This window comes from Neomonachus schauinslandi, chromosome 6 (genome assembly GCF_002201575.2).
Source record: "Neomonachus schauinslandi chromosome 6, ASM220157v2, whole genome shotgun sequence".
NCBI lineage: Eukaryota > Metazoa > Chordata > Mammalia > Carnivora > Phocidae > Neomonachus > Neomonachus schauinslandi.
In genome coordinates, this window is record NC_058408.1 from 132024785 (window position 1) to 132045396 (window position 20612).

A 20612-nucleotide genomic window follows, 5' to 3' on the forward strand; every position below is an offset into this window, starting at 1 on the left:
TGTGCTTTGCATACCCAGGTAGGTTTAGTTAGACTCAGGTTAGCGGAGTCTCGACAAGAAAAAGGAAAGGAGAGGACTATGGTACAATGAGCTTTCAAAGAAGAGATTTTTGTCAGCTGGTAGAAGTAAGTTCATGGGGAGAAGTGCTATCCACCTTGGGCTTATTCAATAAGAGTGAACTATGACACATGACTTCTAATATAAAGTATGCAAGATTGTTCTAGAACATATCCTTGTGGTCACTAGGAGAAAAGAGAACATTTCTTGAGAGTTTATTGTGGCAGAAATAATAACTGTTCTCTATATAGTATCTCATTTAATCTTCGACCCTAAAAGACTGCTAAAATTTGCCAAAAACTAGTTTGAAGCAAGCTCTCCTTAACTCCAAGTTGAGCACTTCTACTATTTTATTGTGCTCATTCCCGGTGGGTGCTCTTGAAGAATGTATTCACTCATACGTGAAACCAGAAAGCTTTTGTAAGCTTCAGTAACTAAAACCTTTTAGAGAAATGCCAACATGGATCAAATTCTTCATTAAGTAGCGATGTAAGAGGAGCCCGGTGTAATATGCCAGGCTCTATAAAATACTATGGGAGCTGCAAAGCCTGTTTGGGGAGACCCTGCCAATGTGAATATTCAACCAAGAGTGAAAGGACTCTAAGCAAGAATCAACTGCTATAACTGTCGAGCCTGTCCTTTTATAATGGTAAACTGAGTCCTTCCAGCACAGACAACACCAGTCTATGACAAGAGGTAGTTGCAAATGCCCTATCTCCTGTTCCTAAGCAAGTCTTGGTTCTCTCTGGTATCCTTTTTAAGAGGTGCTAACGTTGGTGAAAGCTGAGGTTGCCTCACTAGATCAGCTGGGCAAGTATTTCCTGAATATTTGGTTCAATTCATGCTTTATGGTTTTCTCTTCAGCTTCAAAACTGAGGTCTGGACACAATCCCAAGATATGAAGATACTGGCATAACTGCAAATTACAGAGTCAGCTTCTCCCCTTGTCTATTCAGAGATGGTTATCCAGAGTACAGGTGCCTCTCTGAAGATGCCGACCCCTGCACCTCTTGCAGGAAAAGGCAGCAGTGGACTTGGATACTCTGACCTGGAGGAAGAACATTCACACCAGTGAGGAGGGCAGTGCGTGCACGGGGTTTTAGATTTCACCAGAGAACTCAGGTCTGACAAGGTCAGTGATGCCAGAAGACCAGATTACGGATCCACCAAACCATTTGCCTGGATACATATTTCACCCTCTTTAGGATGAAATGCAGATGGCTCAGCCCTTCCCTGAGAACTCTGAGCCTTGGGACTTATCTCACTAAATATCCAAATACTTCTGGATCTAACACTCAGACCAAGAATTTCCAACTGGAACATCACTAAATGGTTTAATCCTTCACTTGCAAATGAGCCACAGCACCATGTGTTTGAATGAACAGCAAATTTCCACATTCCCTTTTTATGTCTTCTGTACTAGGTGTCTGGCTTAGAATGGAACAGAATACCATAAGGCTGGAGGAACATTTGGCTTGTGTAAGCAAATAAATAACTGTAAGCCGAGGTCTCTTTACTCCATCTAGACACTGTGGTAGAAAGAGGTCAGAACCTTGACCCATTATGTTTTGAAAATACTTTTTAGGTAATAAAGGACATTACTACACCTTTACCACTACATGATGGTTTTAGGAATTAGCTCCGCAGGCTTTGGTAGGAAAACTATGGTGCCACCAAATAACAAAAATCATAAAGATGTTTTTATTCAAAAACTTTGAAAATCACTCTAAAAGTAAAACATTCAGGTATGTAATAAGAACAGAATTATGCTTTTTTAAAAAAGTGGTAAGATGGCTTTAGGAATAAACCTATGCAATGGGTTTTTCCTAGTAGTAAAATATGTAATAGAAATATGTTAGCTCAATTAGAAGAAAGAAGAAAAAAAAAGAGAAAGCCATGAAAAATTTATAAAGAGAATGTAGGAAACACATAAAATGAGGAAAAGTAAATTCAAATTGCTCATAATCCTATTACCCAGAGAGATCAACATTAGATTGGTAAATGCCATACTAGCCGATGAGAAGCACATGAACACATACATACACACACACAAAACACTGGAATCATTACACTGTTTTATGTTATGTTTTCAAAATTTCTAAATAGCTTTCAAAACTTTTATATCTAGCATTATATATTATTGCTAGGCTTAACCAAGTCATAAGATCTTATCTATGAAATGGATATATGATTTCTTGCCCTGGATGTTACTTTGTCACTTTTCCAAATTATTAGCTTCTTAAGAGATCTAAGTGATGTTACAGAGCTCTACAGAGGCACTGTATGTGCAGGGGCCCTACAGAAGTCAGGCAGTAACCTGGGAGTTACATGCCCTTTGAAATGAAATTTATATTTCAACCTCAATTTCTTTTCTTATAAAGATAGGCAGAATGATCATGATCCTAATCATCAAATCTAGTGTAGGGGACCAGCTATTTTTAAATTCTATCATTCTTGCTATGGGCATTATTGAAGATCTACTCATATTCCAGCATCCCTTCAGGTGCTAAAGTAATCTCAGCTCTCAGGTGAAGAAGTAGAGCTTATTCAAGTGCTGTTGGTCATAGGGTGGAGACTTTCCATTGCACATCAATGGTGGGTCACACTAAGGAACGAGCTGATGAGGCTGCGAGTCATGGAATAGGCAAAGCGCAAAGCCAGAAACCTGAGGAAGTTAGACACTTGGGCAAAACTTGTATGGTTGGGCGAAGTTCTCACATTCAGGGGTGGTGGCCACCCATGGGGAAGAAATGGGGCGCCACTGTTGCGGGGCCTAAAGCAGATAGGCTGAGAGACTGAAAATCTATCTGGAGACTATTTCCTACATGAAAACTATGACCCCACTTGTTGGGATGTGCACTGAACTGAAACTCTCAGTAATGAGCCAGGTATCACTCTTTGCTTATCAAGGCAGAATGAAGTTCTTTGCAGACACTGATTCCCTGAAATTCTAAAGAAGAGCAACACCCCAACCTTTGTGGACCAGAACCGAGGAAGGAAAACTGGAGCCTTAGGAAGAGTCGCTAACTAAGACAAGCTGAACTTCAGATGCTAGGCCTCTGGCTAAAGACAACCTATATTGCCCGCCTCATTTCCCTCTTTTCCTTTGTAACTTGAAGCCTCAAGGTATAAGAAATGAAGTGGCTCAATTACCTTGCTCGAGTCAAAGAGAATAAAGCTGAATGGAGTAAGGAATAATACATGAGAAAGCCTTTTAAGTCACCATGGCTCATAGAAATCAGCCCCTGTTTGTGTGGAAGGAGAAAACAGCCAAGGCTTCTGAGTCAGATCTGGGCTGGCTTAGAAAAGATACCTGCCCAGACTTACCAGTGCCTGCGAACTCTTTGTGCCATTACTAAAAGCCCCAATTTTTCCCCAGATGAAAAAGTAGGTCAAATTCTTTTATGAATTCAACAAATGAGGGTCTCACAGCAAATTTTATCAAGAGTCATCTTCTCTGCCATCCGATGGCTGGCAGCATCCTGCAATATTTATGAAGTGTTATTACACTGTGGTTACTTTTATGCTGCCCATAAGTCTTTCAATGTATGTGAAATTACAGATCATTGAAATCCATTTAATGAGGACACAGCCTTCACGTTTTGGAGTTAAATCTCACAGAAGAAGTTATAATCATGAATTTTCCTTATTAAGTTCCAGTCTTTGTATGTAAATTGAAGTATTAAGACAATGAGATACAGATCAAAGTTTTAATTTTAGTCCCTTGCCTCAGATTTAATTTAAAAGTCTTAAATTATGCAGCGAATTGCATCTCTTTATTCTTACAGCTGTTTAAAACAGATTTAATTATCTTCAGTAACATGCAGACACTACTTCTGCCTAGCAGTCCTCTCAAATGAATGCCTTCCAAATCAGTTTTGTTGAGTTCTTAAGACTGATTGATTAGGCCCTTTGCCATCCATCCTGTGCCTTCAGGTCCTCACATTGGATTTCTCCATGAAGCCTAGTTATTGCACTGAAAGTCTATAGGCTCATTAGGTGCTCATTAGTGGTCCAGAGAACATTCATCTTCAGCAAGTCTCAGAGATGCCACCCCTCATTGGATACCTGGCTCTCAGTGCAAAATACTTTCGATCGGCTTCCTAAAATTCAGGTGTACTAGGAAAATGTTTGGCTAAGTAGATATACCTTTACGGACACTTCCTCTCCCCTCTTGGTTGGTTTCTGGATCAACTGTCCTTTGTTTCCTCAAGGAAACAGTGATGCATAAATGCAGAGGGTGTGCATGTGTGTGTACATGTGTTCTTGGATCAGCCACAACAAGGGAGTCTGGGATGGAAGAAATACGGTCTCCTTTGCCTTGTTGCTTCTGATGAAGGTTCCTTCATTACAGTACGTTGGGAGAGAACCCTGAAAACAGCAGGGATGCAGTTCTTGACAATGGGGCTTTTCATAAGCTTCTACAGACTTATGTGGTCCTGAGTAACAGGTGTGAGCCAAGCTTTGGGATTTTGAAGGAGCTATTTCTGTCTCTGAGAATTAGAGGGTGGCCTCACATGCTATTTGTAGGAAAGGATTCCATTTCTTGCCTATGTCAAATCGGCAAAATTTTGACTCAGTTACATACTATTGTGCATGGAGTTATGAGCTAGCATCAGTGTATCTAGCCTTTGATTATCTTCCGGCAATAAGAAGTTCTCTTCTTTGCTCTGATTTTAGCAAGGTTTTCATTGATATCCTTATGTTAGAATTAGGACATGCATTAGTATAGAATAAAGGAAGGAATTTAGATTTCAGATGAAGACTTTAACATGTTTTGGATGTTATTCAAATTTTAAGAGTCTTTTCCTTTTAAGTTCGGGCTTTATCTCTACACTCCTTGGGGAAGACTATCCAAATCCACACACATTTATTGAGTTCCTATCAATGTGTCAGGCACAGTGAGAAGAGATGCTAGGGCTGGGACCAGGCATGGCATGATTTGTATCTTAATGATATTTACAATGTAATGGGGGCAGCCAAAAATACTGTTACAATATAATGCAGTAAATTAAATTTTATTTTTGTTTTGAATGCATATAAAATATTTACAATTTTCAATTTCATGCAGTTAGATTTTTTTATTTAAAACTTGATACAGCAGAGGCCCTAGTTAACCTAAAACATGTGTTTCCACAAAATGAATATGTCTTGAATGAAAAGTACACGATATAAAATTGGAACTTAGTAAGATATGTGTTGAAGAAGAAACAAACACATATGTCTAACTACTTCATGGGACAGTTGATTCCTCAGGTCACTCACACTTCAGTTGGAATGCACAGAAGATGGTCCCTACATAGAACATACCTGGAGACAAAGAAAGGGGTGCTGCCTCACTCCCTAACCCAACCCAACCCAACCCAACCTCACAGAGAGAAGACAATTCTATGGGAGACAGCAGAACTATGAGTAAGCCATGAGACACAGAGGCATAATCCTTGGTGCCCAAATGACAAAATATTATACCAACCTGGAGAATCTTATGCCTACTTCTGCACTAATCACACTGTAGTGTAGTGATCAGAATGTAGTGGGGACCTCTTGGTCCCTTTGGCACCTTGAGGACTTGTTGCTCAAGGAGCATCAGAAGCTTGGCATTAATGTCCCTACTGTTATGAAAAATTGGCACTAGGTATGGTGGCAAGAGCCAAATATTATATTCTAAGTAAATTTAGGAGCATCAGATTCAAATGAGAAGTAGACTCAGAGATTTTGGGGGGGATAATACAGACCCCATGTATTGTCAATGGCATATGTCAGAGGTATTTGTTTTGGTTTTGGATTTGAGAGCCTAAATCATACCCAAGACTCTGGAGAAGTTTGGCATACATGGATGACAAAGTCCTAGAGTTCTGCATTCTTATCCTATGTTTTCCGATATTCTTCAAAATAGATAAAACAATACCAGATACAGGGAAGCCATTCAATAAAAATATAATTTTACAAAGAGAAGGAAACCCAGAGAAGATTTGGAATCTGTCTTTGCTGAAATGGTTTTTAATGAACTGATCACAAGTCATGAATATTCTCAGAAAATCCAGGAGGAAAATCATGTTTTATATATTGATCAGTGTCTAGGAATATAGCAGTAGCTATAGGCCAGACTGGTTAGGGCATAGATAATTTTACCTATTCTTTCTACTCTTTGGTCTTTGTTACTACCTGCCCCCCACTGAAGTGTTACTAGGGAGCCTTAGGGAAATTCTTTCCCAGGAAATGGTTCTTTCCACCAGAGAGAAGTAATAAAAAGACAGGATACTGCAGAGCCTGGATTTGACTCCTGACTTGATACTTAAGTAGCTGTGTGACCTTAGGTAAGTGACTTTGCCTTTCTGTGCTTTGGCTGGGCCATCTGTAAAATGCAATAAGGACAATAACACCTACTCTCATAGGCTTGGGATCTAAATGAGACAATCCAAAAAAGCATTCACAAACCGGACTACAGTTAATGCTCAGTGTTAGATACCCGAATTGTTATCACTGTGTCAAATTTCAAGGCTCCCAGCTTCTCAGAGCTACTCTGCTTTCATTTATTTTGCATTGCTCATCACATGCATCACCCATGCCTATGTATATAATCCAAAGAGTAATAGAGAAACAGGTTGTTTCTGTACGGAGAGCTTGTGAATCATCAGCACAGGATCCCACAGTTGAATGTGAGGTCCCCAGGGCCTCTTGATGTGGGGACAGTCTTTTCGGCTTGTACCCCGCACTATGAGACAAGAGCATCAAGGGGCCAGGTCTGACAGCTGAAGGTAGCAGATTTCCTCCCTGCTGTTGTAGCTTTGCCCACTCACGTGGAATGAACTAACTTGTTATTTTTTTCACTTCTTGGGCCCAGAAGGCATGAATTTACACATCTTAGAACCAGATTCCCCCATCTGTTCTCACATCATTCAGCCAAATCTGAGATGCCTGATGATCTTGTTTACATCGAAAGCAAAGTTGGTTGGAGGAGAGCCTGGCCTATGTCCCTGGGGGATGAACAAAGGTCAGAGCCAACCAGGCCTGAGTTCTTGTTTCAGATCTTGCTCTATTATGTTCTTAGAAATGGAACAAAAATCTGAATTCTGAAGCCTGCTCCAGCACAAACATCTGCTGCTTCAAAAGATCATGTTCTTGTAAGTTATCATAGCCAGGTTCCTTATATCCCTGGGAAAGGAGACTTCACATTCACTATGCAGGGTGACACAGGGTATAGGATTGGCTCAGAAAATAAATCTTTCCCTAAATGTCCCCAAAGTGTTCCTTCTTTTTTCTTTTTTGCCCTAAAGACCTAAATACAAAATGTACAAATCAATGCTATTTGAATTCCCCAAATGACTTTTAAGTAAGCTTTTTGTTGAACATAATAGACATAAAGAAAAATATGTAAATCAGATATACAGCTTGATTTTTTTACAAAATGAATGCATCCATTAATCAACAAAAATTTAAAAGTTTCCAGTATCCCCTTATCCTCCCTGCCACTTCCCCTCCAAAGGTAACTATTGCTCTCACTTCTATCACCATAAACTAGTTTTGCCTACTTTTGAAGTTTAATTAAATAGAATCATACAATACGTATTTTTTTCAGTCTGATTTCTTTAGCATAATAGTAGATACAAGATTCATCCAAGTTTTTGTAGGTAGCAATAGTTTGTTCTTTTTCATTGTTCTATGGCATTCCATTTTATAAGTATACTGTAACTTAATTCTCATTTGTATAGTTGATAAATGTTTCCAGTTTTGACCTCTTATGAGTAAGTCTGCTATGTACATTATTTTATGTACATTCTGGTGCATATTTGTATGCATTCTGATGACTGAATACCTAGGAATAGAAATTCTGGGTCATAGGTTGTGCGTATATTCACAGAAGAATAAAATGATTAGTAGTTAATGTCAAACAGATCTCCAATATGGTGATAACAATCTATACTCCAAACACCATTGTATGAATGACTAGTTGCTCCAACAACAACACTTGATATTACTTGTACTTTAAAATATATATCTTCTGATGGGTAGACAGTAATATTTTATTTTATTTTTTTAAAGATTTATTATTTGAGAGAGCGAGAGCACAAGCTGGGGGAGAGGCAGAGGGAGAAGGAGAAGCAGGCTCCCCGCTGAGCAGGGAGCCCAATGCGGGGCTCAATCCCAGGACCCTGGGATCATGACCTGAGCTGAAGGCAGAGGCTTAACTGACTGAGCCATCCTGGTGCCTCAGTAATATCTTATTTTAGTGTTAAGTTGCATTTCTTTGATAAGCAGCGATGCTGAGAATTTTTTCATACACTTATTGGCTATATGATTACCCTCTTTGAAAAGTCCAGTTAAGTCATTTGTGCATTTTCTAATAGCATGGCCAGAATTTTTCTTACTGATTTGTAGAATTCATTTATATTTTTCTGGGTATGAGTGCTTTACTAAAATTATGTATTACAAATAACTTCTTACCCTCCAGGGCTTTTCAAATTTTCTGTTTATTTTCTAAATAGTATATTTTGAAGAAAGGAAATTCCTAACTTTAATGTAGTCTAATCAAACTGTATTCTTCTATATACTTAGTGGGTTTCGTTTTCTGTTTTAAAACAATCTCTGCCTAACCCAAGTTCATGAAGATACTCTTCTGCATTTTCCTTTAAACACTTTAATCTTTCAAAATTATTCCAGTTGGAATTATTTTTTGTGTTAAGAGAGATCAAGATTCATATATTCCCACATGGATTTTGATGTCATCACACCATTTATTGAAAAAATTATAATTTATCTACTGTATTACAGGGTCTCATTTGTCATAAAGAGTATGTGTGTGTATACGTATATATATATATATGTGTGTGTGTGTGTGTTTCTTGACTCACTAGTCCCTTTCTTAATTAGCTTGTGTATGTAGGATATATATATATCATCACACTTCTAATTACTGTAGCTTTATAATAAATCTTGATATCTGATAAAATAAGCCATCCAGTTCGGGGAGTCATCTTTAAGATTATCTTTGCTAGCAATGTCCACAATAGCCAAACTGTGGAAAGAGCCAAGATGTCCATTGACAGATGAATGGATAAAGAAGACGTGGTATATATATATATATATTATATATATATATATAATATATATATATTATATATATTATATATATATATATATATATATATAATATATATATATTATATATAATATATATATATTATATATTATATATATATATATATATATATATATATATACACAATGGAATATTATGCAGCCATCAAAAGGAATGAAATCTTGCCATTTGCAATGATGTGGATGGAACTGGAGGGTATTATGCTGAGCGAAATAAGTCAATCAGAGAAAGACATATATCATATGACCTCACTGATACGAGGAATTCTTAATCTCAGGAAACAAACTGAGGGTTGCTGGAGTGGGGGGTGGGAGGGATGCGGTGGCTGGGTGATAGACACTGGGGAGGGTATATGCTGTGGTGAGCGCTGTGAATTGTGCAAGACTGTTGAATCACAGATCTGTACCTCCGAAACAAATAATGCAATATATGTTAAGAAAAAAAAAAAAGAAGAAGATAGCAGGAGGGGAAGAATGAAGGGGGGAAATCGGAAGGGGAGACGAACCATGAGAGACGATGGACTCTGAAAAACAAACTGAGGGTTCTAGAAGGGAGGGGGGTGGGAGGATGGGTTAGCCTGGTGATGGGTATTAAAGAGGGCACGTTCTGCATGGAGCACTGGGTGTTATGCACAAACAATGAATCATGGAACACTACATCAAAAACTAATGATGTAATGTATGGTGATTAATATAACAATAAAAAAAAGATTATCTTTGCTATTCTTGAGCCCTTGCTTTTTCATATGATTTATGATCATGTCAATTTTAACCCATAAATATATGCTGGAGATTTTACTGAAATTGCCTTGAATATAAGATCAATGTGGGGAAAATTGGCATCTTTCCGTAATATTGCATCTTCCAATCCACAATCATGGTATATCTCTCCATACATTTATGTTTTTTAAAATTTTTTCCAAATGTGTTGTAGTTTTCTGGGTAGAGATATTGAAAATAAGGTGTTAGGTTTTCCTGTAGGTATGCAATGTTTTTATGCTATTATAAACATATCATATATAATTATATATAATGTATAATATATATGTGTATATACACACACACACATATATATATACACACATATATATATGTATGATCTTCTATTGGTTCAGAGAATTTTTAATCTAGGCTAACTCTGAATCTAGAGAAATTAAAATGTATTTTAGGGGCACCTGGGTGACTCAGTTGGTTAAGTGTCCAACTCTTGATTTTGGTTCAGGTCATGATCTCAGGGTCATGAGATCAAGCCCTATGTTGGGCTCTGCACTGGGAGTGGAGCTTGCTTTAAGATTCTCTATCCCTCTCCTTCTGCCCCTCCCTCCTCTACCCCACCTCCTGTTCCCATGCTCTCTCTCTCTCTCTAAAAAAAAAAATAAAAAGTGTTTTAAATTATCAATTAACACAGGTTCAAAAATAAAAACCAATGGAACAAAATGAAGTATCTAGAAGTAGATCCACACAGATATGTTCAACTGATTTATGACAAAGACTCATAGCAAGTCAGTGTGAAAAGACTTGTCCTTCACTGGTGTTGGGTCAACTGAATATGCAAATGGAAAAACATACCTAAACCTTGGTTTTATTCAAGATAGATTATAGACTTAAATGTGAAAGCTAAAGAAAAAAGCCTGTGGTGCAATTTCTTCACAATCTTGGGTTAGACACAGACTTCCTACACAAGCCACAAAAATCACTATTCATTTTATGTAATTAATGATAATATTTGGGTTTATATATACCATTTCAGTATCTGTTCTATTAGTCTCAGCTGTAATTAGGATCCTTTTTCTCTCTTTCCTGCCTTTTTTTTGTATTAATGAGGCACATTTAATATTATTCCAGTTCCCTGCCAATAGCTTGATAGTTAAATATTCTCTATTCTTTTCGCTGTTTCTCTAGATATTAAAGCACATATTCTGGGCATGCTGGTATCTAATATAAATTAGTACTTCTATCTCTTCACAGACATTTCATGGAACTTAAAACACTTTTACTCCATTTAATACATACTGAATTATTGTTGTCATGTATTTTAATTCTATATGTATTTAAACCCACAGTGGATTATCATTATTGGTCTGCAAAGTTATTATTCATTTCAATTTACCCACATATATGCCCTCTTTCTTGCTCTTCATTATTTCCACTATTGTGTTTTCATCTGGGTTCATTCTCTTTATGCCTGAAGAGTTACCTTTAGTGTTTCTTTTTATAGAAATCATCTTATATGACTCATCTTGGTTTCTGTTTGAGAAATGTCTCTATTTTACCTCTACATTTGTGTTTTTCCCCAGCACTTCAAAGATGTCATTCCAGTTTCTTATGCACTGCTTTTAAATTTTTCTTTTTGTTTTTTGATTTCAATAGTTTGAATATGATACCTAAGTACCTATTTTTCCTTGTATATATCCTGCTTGGGGTTTGTGGATTCTTTCCAATCAACATTGATACACTGATACCTCCTGTCAGTTTGGGAAAATTCTTAGACATTATCCCTTCAAAATGGATTCTGTCTCCTTATCTTCCTTCTCCCCTCTAAGCCTCCAATTACATATGTTGGCCCTTTCCCTGTTTTCCACATGTCTCTTCTTACACTTTTCTCTACTATCCTTTCTCTCTTATGTTTCAAATGTTATACTTCCAACTGTCCTTTCTTCCAGTTAACTGATTCTCTATCCATCTGGGTTCAGTTGGCTGTCAACCCACCTAACTTCTTAATACCAGTTATTTTAAAAAAGATTTATTTTTTATTTGAGAGAGATGGGAGGGGAGGGGCAGAGGGAGAGAGAATCCTCAAGCAGACTCCCTGCTGAGTGTGGAGCTGACTTGGGGCTCCATCCCACCACCCAGGAGATCATGACCTGAGCCAAAACCAAGACTCCAAGGCTCAACTGACAGAACCACTCAGGTGCCCCTTAATATCAGTTATTATATCTTTATTTCTACAACTTCCATTTGTTACTGCCTCCTACTGATGACTGATGGAGGGTTGCATTTTCCGTCTTGACCTATATTCATGAACATATTAATCATATCTCAGACAACTGTTCTTTTTTCTGATGCTTTTTTCCTCCTCCTGGTCCTGTTTCTTGATATATATGTAATATTTTAAATTAAAAACCCAATATTTTATATGAAAAAATATAGGTAAGGCTTCTGATTTATGTTATTTTCCTCTAAAGAGGATTCATTTTAGCTTCTGGCAGATTTAGGATGGGGGAAAATCACTCTAACCCCTTCAGAGACTGAAATAATTCCAGATTGGGTTTCAGCATTTAGAGAACCTGATCTAGTTCTGGGGTGTCCTCACTCCTAGGATGGAGCTTTCCAAGAGTCTCAAGAATCTAGTGTTGTATTATTCACCAGGGCTCTCCTTCTTAATAGTCCCTGAGCTCTAATTTTTATTTCCTCAAAATGTAATACTTTCTAAAAACTATACCTGACTTTTGCTTGTATCACTTAAGATATCGCCACACAGCTCAGAGAGAAAAAATGCACAGAATACGGTGCTACTTCTCTATGCTTCCTTCTTCTCTGGGATCTGACCTGAAGTCAATTTTTATCTTCGCAGCCTTGTGAGCCTACTGCCAGTTGTTTAGTGAAGACTTTCTGTCTGGCCTTCTAACTGGGAATCTGAAACCTGACCTCTTCTACAGTGTGATGTATGAATTGGCAAAGTCCCTGAGGGCAAATACAGCATGAATTGTTGGACTGCTACAATGAATTTCCCGTCTCTGAGGAAAAGGGTTCCGTTTGCCCAAATCTTCATGACAATGCTCTCATGCTCTTCTTCCTCCTTATGTCTCTCTTTGTCTCTCTCAGAATCTCACTCCTGCTCTAAATATATACATATATATTTGATTTTCTGCGAGCTAATATGTCATAGCCTCAGGCAGAAGCCTAAAGATTTTATTTCTGTGAAATGTGAGCAACTCCAATTGGCCTAAATTGGTCTGTATCTTTCTACTTCCAGCTGAAGAATTTTGGGGAACCTTGTATTTAGGAGATTGGGTATGGCTGAAAGGCACTTATTAAGGACATAACAGAAAGGAGTATTAGGTTAGAGGGATGGTTCTCTAAGCGGTCCTTGAAGCATCAGCATCATCTGAGCCAGAATTTCAAACTCATTATTTCACAGTTGTCTTCCCTACAGGAATTAAAATACCAATAATGTTGATCAATCCTGACAAAGTAATCCTAAATGCTTCATCTTTTCCCTTTCAAGTCACACTCAGAGCCTCTAAAGGCTACTCTATTCCCTTTGACTTTGCTCTTGTTTTGTTCTGTTTATTCTTGGAGCACAATGCATAACCTATAGTCCTATTATAAATGCATATTCTTGGGCCCCACTCAACCTACTGAATCAGAATCTTTGGAGATGGGGCCTGGAAAACTGTTTTAACATGTTCACCAGCTAATTTTTATTCATGTTAAAGATTGAAAACCACTGAGCTATCAGAAGAAGCTGGAAGTCAATGATGGAGGTCTTAATCCTGGTATCATTATTAACTTTTTAAATCCTTTTGTGCTCTCAAGGCCTAGCACGGTGCTGCCCATATTTTAATACTCAGAAGACCTGGCTGAAGGCAGGACTGTCTGGCTTGATAATTGAGATCATTTAATGAAATTGTTTATCCTTCAGAGAACATCTTCATTTATAAGATGATAAAAATGCTTGTGCATATTTAAAAATACATGGTATAAATTATCTTATCCACTATCTAAATATTCAGAATCTCAGATAACCATAATTTGTCAGTCACTGATGCTCATAATGATATCACTGAGATGCTACAAAATTAAAAACGTTCAATCACCAAAGAAAGTATACTCAATTATATTTAGATTAGCCTTAGTGTTTTAGGTATGACCAGCATGCTGCCTTTGGAAAAGAAATGCCAAGACGTCAGGTTGAAAGAGGAAGACAGCATTAGTATCTGTTAGGCTGAACATGTGTGTGCGCTAAATTATTTTTGGAATACCATTAATGTATTCTGAGAAAACTTTGGGCTGGAAATGCCAATGAGGCACAGTTAAATCCAAAAAGAACTTCCAAGAAATGATATATTAAGCAAGAGTGAAGAACAGCTTGCAGTGAAATGAGAATAGTTGAGGAAGGGGAAATAAGAGCAACAACAACAAACCAAGGAGCCAAAAGTAGAAAAAAATTAAAAATGTCAACAACATTCAACCAACTGAGCCACCCAGGCGCCCAAATGTCAACAATATTTAAAATGAAAAAAAAAAAAAATTAAAACAAAAACACACGTACACCAAATCTGATTTCCTAGGAAAAATCACTGACCCCAGAAGATAAAGTGGCTGGGGATCTGGTCCTACCTCTTCCAGCTGCACCATGAGGGTAACATTGTGCCCTTGCTCTGCTGTCAACTTTCCATCTGCAGTGATGATGCGCAGCCCTCGCGGGGCCTTTCCAGGACACTTCTGCGGTTTGGCAGTGTACTGTTCTCTCACTCCGTCCGTGCAGTTATTGGAAACGACTTTCCTATACCTACATGGAGAAAAGCTCAAGTGGTAATCCAGCTCATTACAATTCGGATCACTCCCCATTTTTTAAGCTGGACCTATTACCGTGTAGCCCAGAGGGCTATGAAGAACTACACTTCACAGCACTATGAGGACTAGAACTAATTCATACAAAGCACCCAACGGAAAGACAAATCATCATAGTAACATACTGTACCTACTGTTAGCACTTCAAGGGAATTCTTTTATTCAGCCACTCAATGAATCATTTCACTTCAGAGCTGTGGGAAATGCACAGCAGTAGAAGGCATGGTCCTGGCCCTCACTATGTTTATAATCTTGAAGTGATATATGTGGATAATCCAGGAGACACTTTAAAGACTAGATAACTGAGGGTTAGAATGAGTACTATAGATTGCAAGGGAATTTGTGATTCAGACAAAGATTGTTATGGATTATGTAATTTAACATTAGCCGCACAGAGGACGCTATGGTAAGAGTTTTATACAGAATGTTGGCTAAATTTAATAGTTTTTATTCAATATTTTATGAGGGACTATATTGGCTAACTATTGAAAACTCCTATTAAGGAGACCAGTCTGCATATTGAGTAAATCTTCCCTCCTCTTTTGCTTATTTCTTCTTATTTTAGCTTTAATAGGAAAAAAAAAAAAAGATCATTCTACAAATTTGCCCTATGCAATTTATCAGATTCATAATAAATTAGAATCTGTGGTTTTAGGACAACTCATCTTTAAGACTTTAAGCTTCAATGTTATCTGTTCATCATCCTTTTGAGCGGGGTCCACAGTAACCACTCTGAATACTCATATATCAGACTCCCCAAGCCTGCTTACCTAGAGTGGTAAAGCTCAGAGTGGAAGCAAAGTCTAAGATCTTTCCACTCTTCTAGACCAGAAGTTGAGAAACTTTTAATATAAAGGGCTAGACAGGAAATGGTCTAGCTTTGCCAGCTATATGGTCTTTGTCCCTACTCAATTCTTTGTAGCATAGAAGTAGACATAGATAATGCACAAAAGAACGGAGACAGCTGGGTTTCAGTAAAACTTTATTTACAGATATTGGCAGTGTGCCACATATGACCTGCAAACTATACTTTTCCAACCCCTTCAAATCTGGCCAATACCCTTTCCTCTGTCCCTGAGTCTTGGGCTCAACCACCTAAGAGCATGGTTGAGAAAGTCAAATTAAATACTGTCTGGGAAAGTACTCTGAATGCTATGGATCACTACAAGGTCAATTGTTAATATTTAATTCACCTCATAGGGTAATTGTATAAATTAAATGGATTAATGTACACAGAGTATTTAAAACAACCCTGACGATTAGCAAGTGCTTATGAAGTGTTGCCAGTTATTTTTGTTTAATATTATTTCTCCTACCTGTTCATAACCTTCACGGCCTCCAAATGTCCTTAGGATAAGTCATAAATCCCATAACCTTGTCCATGAAGCCCTCCACAAGCTAACTGCACTACATCTCTGAATTCTTTCTCACCAGAAAGCTCATCTGCCCTAGTCAAACCTCTCTTTCAAGCCTCTTGAAAGTATTTATTTTCTTTTGCTCTTCCTGCTTCTATATCTCCCTACATGCTCTATCAGCTGCCTAAAACTTCCACTTTGAGTTAGAGCTTCTCTCTTCTGTCTCTTCCTGTGATAGTAAAATAGTAATTGAAATAGTAAGAAGTTCATATGTAGAGAGTACTTCCTACATTTGCCATTGTGCTAAGTTCTTAACATGACTTTTGTCATTTATCTTCAAAATATCCCGAATAGTTCTGCTTAAGGAAGGTATTATTATTATTCTCAACATACAGATGAAGAAATTAAGATTCATAGAAGTTAACCAGTTTTCTCAAGATCACCCAGTCAGGACCCCAGACAATTTGTCTCTAGAATATCCTCTTTACCACCACTGTACTGCCTCTTTAAATGGAATGAGATTGTCTCTCCTCTAAACTCTTCAAGGATCCTTAGGATTTATTGATAGGAACCCATTTCTGCCTCATATGATTGTCCTCCTGCGTGTGACTATGAACTTTAAGTTCCTTGAGGGCATCCTTGTCCCTGCGGACATGCAAAGCTGATAATCAGGGGGTCCACAGTGGGATGACTGTGACATTTTAAGTGTTCAAATAACTGCACAGCAGGTGGTTATTACTACTGCCCCCAAACCTTTCAAGCACTTCCCTCATGAACCAGCTGTGACTAATCCTTATGTTTGGAGTCCCTGCTTCTCTTCACAATCCAGGAACTAAGGAGTTAGCACCCAGCCCTTCAGGCAGCCTGGAACTCTCTGCTCTTGCACTAGGATCCCTACTCATTCCACTGGTCATTATCAAGCCTGAGCATGTTTAACAATCATTCCATCTACTATTTAAGTAAATCCATTGGAGGTGCTTATGAGTGCATGCTGATTAACAGAGAAAATAATGGCAGGTGGGAGAGAGAAGGAAAAAAAAAAAGGTGTCAGCACTGGAGAATGCTGACATTCTGGTACTAGCAATGGTAGCAAGAAAATGACCAGCAATGTCACATAGTAATTACAGCACCCCAGTGAGTTTGGGCATCAGAAACTCCCTGTGTGTTTCAGGGGCAAGGCGCCATGCAAACTAAAGGTAGCTTATGATTTTTAATCACTCAGCATCCAAGCCCACCTGTGACTGTCTTGGCGAGCGGCTCTGGAGGCATGGGCTCACCATCACCACCAGCATCATCAGCTAGAGAACATTCCTTTTGTCTGTCGCTCTTCTGACCAATCATTGCCTCGGGCTTTCCTGAATCCTGCAGCAACAGTTCTGCTTAAATTCTAAGCACGAATCCATCCCCCCCCCCCGGGATTCTGCCACAGAGAAGACTGTTGGTAATTTTTTTAAAACACTCATTAAAAAGCATTCTGAAACCATTTTATTTCCTGGATGAAAATGGCATCACATTAGCCCTGCCAGACCTGTCCCTGAAATTTAGAAGAAAATTGTGTGCAGAAATACAGAGTTCATTTACTCAAGTAAGCACACACCTGCTTTTTCCATTACAGAATGGTTCTATTTTCATCCCAGCAGCTGTCCCTGGGTCTGAGTTACATAAATGAATAATGCATTTAATATGTTATTAAATGGGGCTGCTACCTCCATAATAACAAGGCAACTTATGATTATGTTGGACCTAAGCTCTGAATATTACTGGGATGCATTTAGTTGGTAAAGCATTCTTCAGTTCACCAAGAAGAAAAGTGCTTTGTAATGGCAAGGGAGTCTTTGTACAATTACTGAAAAGGAAACTTTCTGCAAATGTGCCTTTGATATTAGCGACCGCTCATCAGTAGATAGTGTCTTATTACTTCAACAGCCCCAACTTCAACCTTCCCATCCCGAAACCCCTTTGTCACCTTTTCCTTTTTACCCCCACCTTATTTGATTTTTCTTCTGCGCTTCCTGCCAGTCTTAACACAGATCAAGGCCATAGTTTTTCTTTGTGAGTGTAAAACTGGAAAAAAGCCATGAAGGACTTCATAGTCTGTGATTTTGTTATTTAATAGTTTTTTTGGTTTCTCTTGTGATTTGGGGGTGGTGGTGGAATATGGATGTTTATGACTATCCACTGTATGTTAAGGTGACAGTATAGTCTAGCTCAGCAGATCGCAACCCTGTCTGTCCTTTAGATCCACTTGCCAGAACTTTTAAAACAAATGGATGTCAAGATCCTGCTCCCAGGGGTCTTGATTTAATTGAGAATTAATTATGTTATGATTTTATTGAGTGTGTTTTTGTTTTTGTTCTAAGTTCCCGTGGTGATTCTTGTGTGCATCCAGAATTAAAGACCACTGCCCTGGTGGTTAAAACTAGCGTTGTAGAACCAAACTGCCTGAGTTTAAATTCAGGTACTTACTGTTTGAAGCTGGGCAGTTACCACACCTTTCTCTAATGCTTGGGTTCTCTGCCTATCAAATAGGGACAATTATAGAATCCTTTCAACAACATTCTTGGGAGGATTAAGTGAGATACTGCATTGAAAAGGGCTTAGCCTGAAATCTGGCACATTGTTAGAAACTTAATAAATACTAAAATATCAGTAATTAGTTAAAAAGTTAGTATTTAAAGCATTAAACATCAACTTGCTATTATACAGCAAATTCCCAGAAAATAGAAGTGGCACCCTTATTGCCAAGATAATCTTAAGATCAAATCGGACCACGTCAATTCTTTCTTAGATGCATTCACAACTTCCCATGGGATTATTCAAAGAGCATCAGGTTGAAGTTTTAAATACAGTCCGCAATCTCTCCTCAGTGCATTTCTCCAGTTTCAGCTCTTTCCCAACATGCTTCCTGAGCTCAGGCCATACTCAAACCTGCATGCCTTCTTTTTTCCTGTGCTGTTCATTCTTTCTGGGATGTTCTTTCCTCCTGTCAAGCTTTTATTCATTCTTTAAAAATCAGATTAGAATACATGTTTCTCTGTGAAGTTGTCTCTTGCCGTTTTAGAGTAGTTATCACACGTCATGTCCAAGCTAGAGCTGGAACTGTAGGTCTTCTTGAAGCAAAGCAGGTCTTACTGTCACTGAGCTATGGTGTCCCTCGTTTGTGCTCACAATGTGAAGAATTTAAATGTTTTATTTTCTTGGATCGTACAACATGCCTTTGCTTTCAAGGGAAAAGTGCTGTGTTACAACCCTCAACAAAACAAATAATGGAGCAAGGCTTAGGGATAGAGAAGGGGACTAGCTGTGGCTACAGAGTATGACTAAGACTTAAAATCTTCCTAGACCCAATGTGCCCATGTTTCAAAAACAGCAACAACACCAACAAAAACCCTGTGTAGTAGCCTTAACACCTTAACTTAACACCTGTAACAGCCTTAACATTCAGAAAGAATGTGGTTCCATGGCTGACTGAGCAGGTTCTAAGAGTTTCTCTCTTCAAAGGAACAGTTCTCAGGACTTATCCTTTAAAGTGAGTAAGCAACCTTGTGATTAGGAGACCAGGAAGAGACTAGGTGAAGGGAAAAATTTTTCCTTGTATTAAGCAGGGTGGAAGCACAAGTCTTTTATTTTGACTAGTAAATGGAATGTGACTTTATTTTGATTGTCAACTTGATGAAATGGGACATATGGCCACAATAAACTAAATGACTTAAAATCAAGAATCATGAGAATGACTCATGGAATCCACAATCTGAGTCAACGAGTTGTACAACTAATTTATATAAAGAAATTTTCCTTCTTTTTGAGCACCCGCAGTCCTAGGAATCCTAATACTGAGTCATTCAAAACTGGTCATGGACATGTCAGAGTCTGAAGGGATAGCAGAGATCATCCAATACGACCCCTCCATTTTTCACGTAAGTAAAAGCAGACAGACTTTAGATTTTGCCAAGGTAACGTGGGAGGTGATTAGCGGCTCTGGGCCTCTGGACTGAGTTTGGTGTTTCTTGCCAATGTGCCATACCACCTGGATGAGAATAGCCAACACCACTGTCATGGGCAATAACAGCTACATGAGGATCTAGGTCTCCACATAGCGACATTCACCTTCTTCTTCAATCCCTGACCCCAATGTCATCCCATGAAAATATGGAAAACCGTATCTAAGCAAGATGCTCTAAAGAGTCAACTTCATAGCCACAAACATTTCTTGAGTGTCTGCTGTGACACTGCATGGCTCTTTGCTGGAGAACCTCCATACGGGCCCCTGCTGTGTTGAATCTGTAAATTATGCAAGTGGTTTCCTTTCTATGGACTGTAAACACATGCACCACTTTTCAGACCGATTATTCTCCACGATGCACACTGACAAATCTTGCTGAGCAGATCAGACTGAATATCAAAATCGCCTCCAGGCACAGGAGTGGGGTCATCTGGGAAAAGACCTCAGACAACCCTCAAAGCCCCTGGAAATAGCAACTCTAGGGCAATGAATGGCAGGTTAGCTGGGGTCTAATGTTCTCA

At 38.4% G+C, this 20612-nt stretch overlaps 1 protein-coding gene across 4 annotated transcripts in view; it reads right to left on the minus strand.

Moving 5' to 3' along the window:
• Nucleotides 1–20612, minus strand: part of SORCS1 (sortilin related VPS10 domain containing receptor 1) — a 510277-nt gene that overhangs the window by 60112 nt on the left and 429553 nt on the right. For all 4 annotated transcript variants that reach the window (XM_021699529.1, XM_021699531.1, XM_021699532.1 and 1 more), the window contains exon 18: nucleotides 14500–14671. In XM_021699529.1, coding sequence (XP_021555204.1) covers nucleotides 14500–14671 — 172 coding nt within the window. The remainder of the gene's footprint in view (nucleotides 1–14499; nucleotides 14672–20612) is intronic.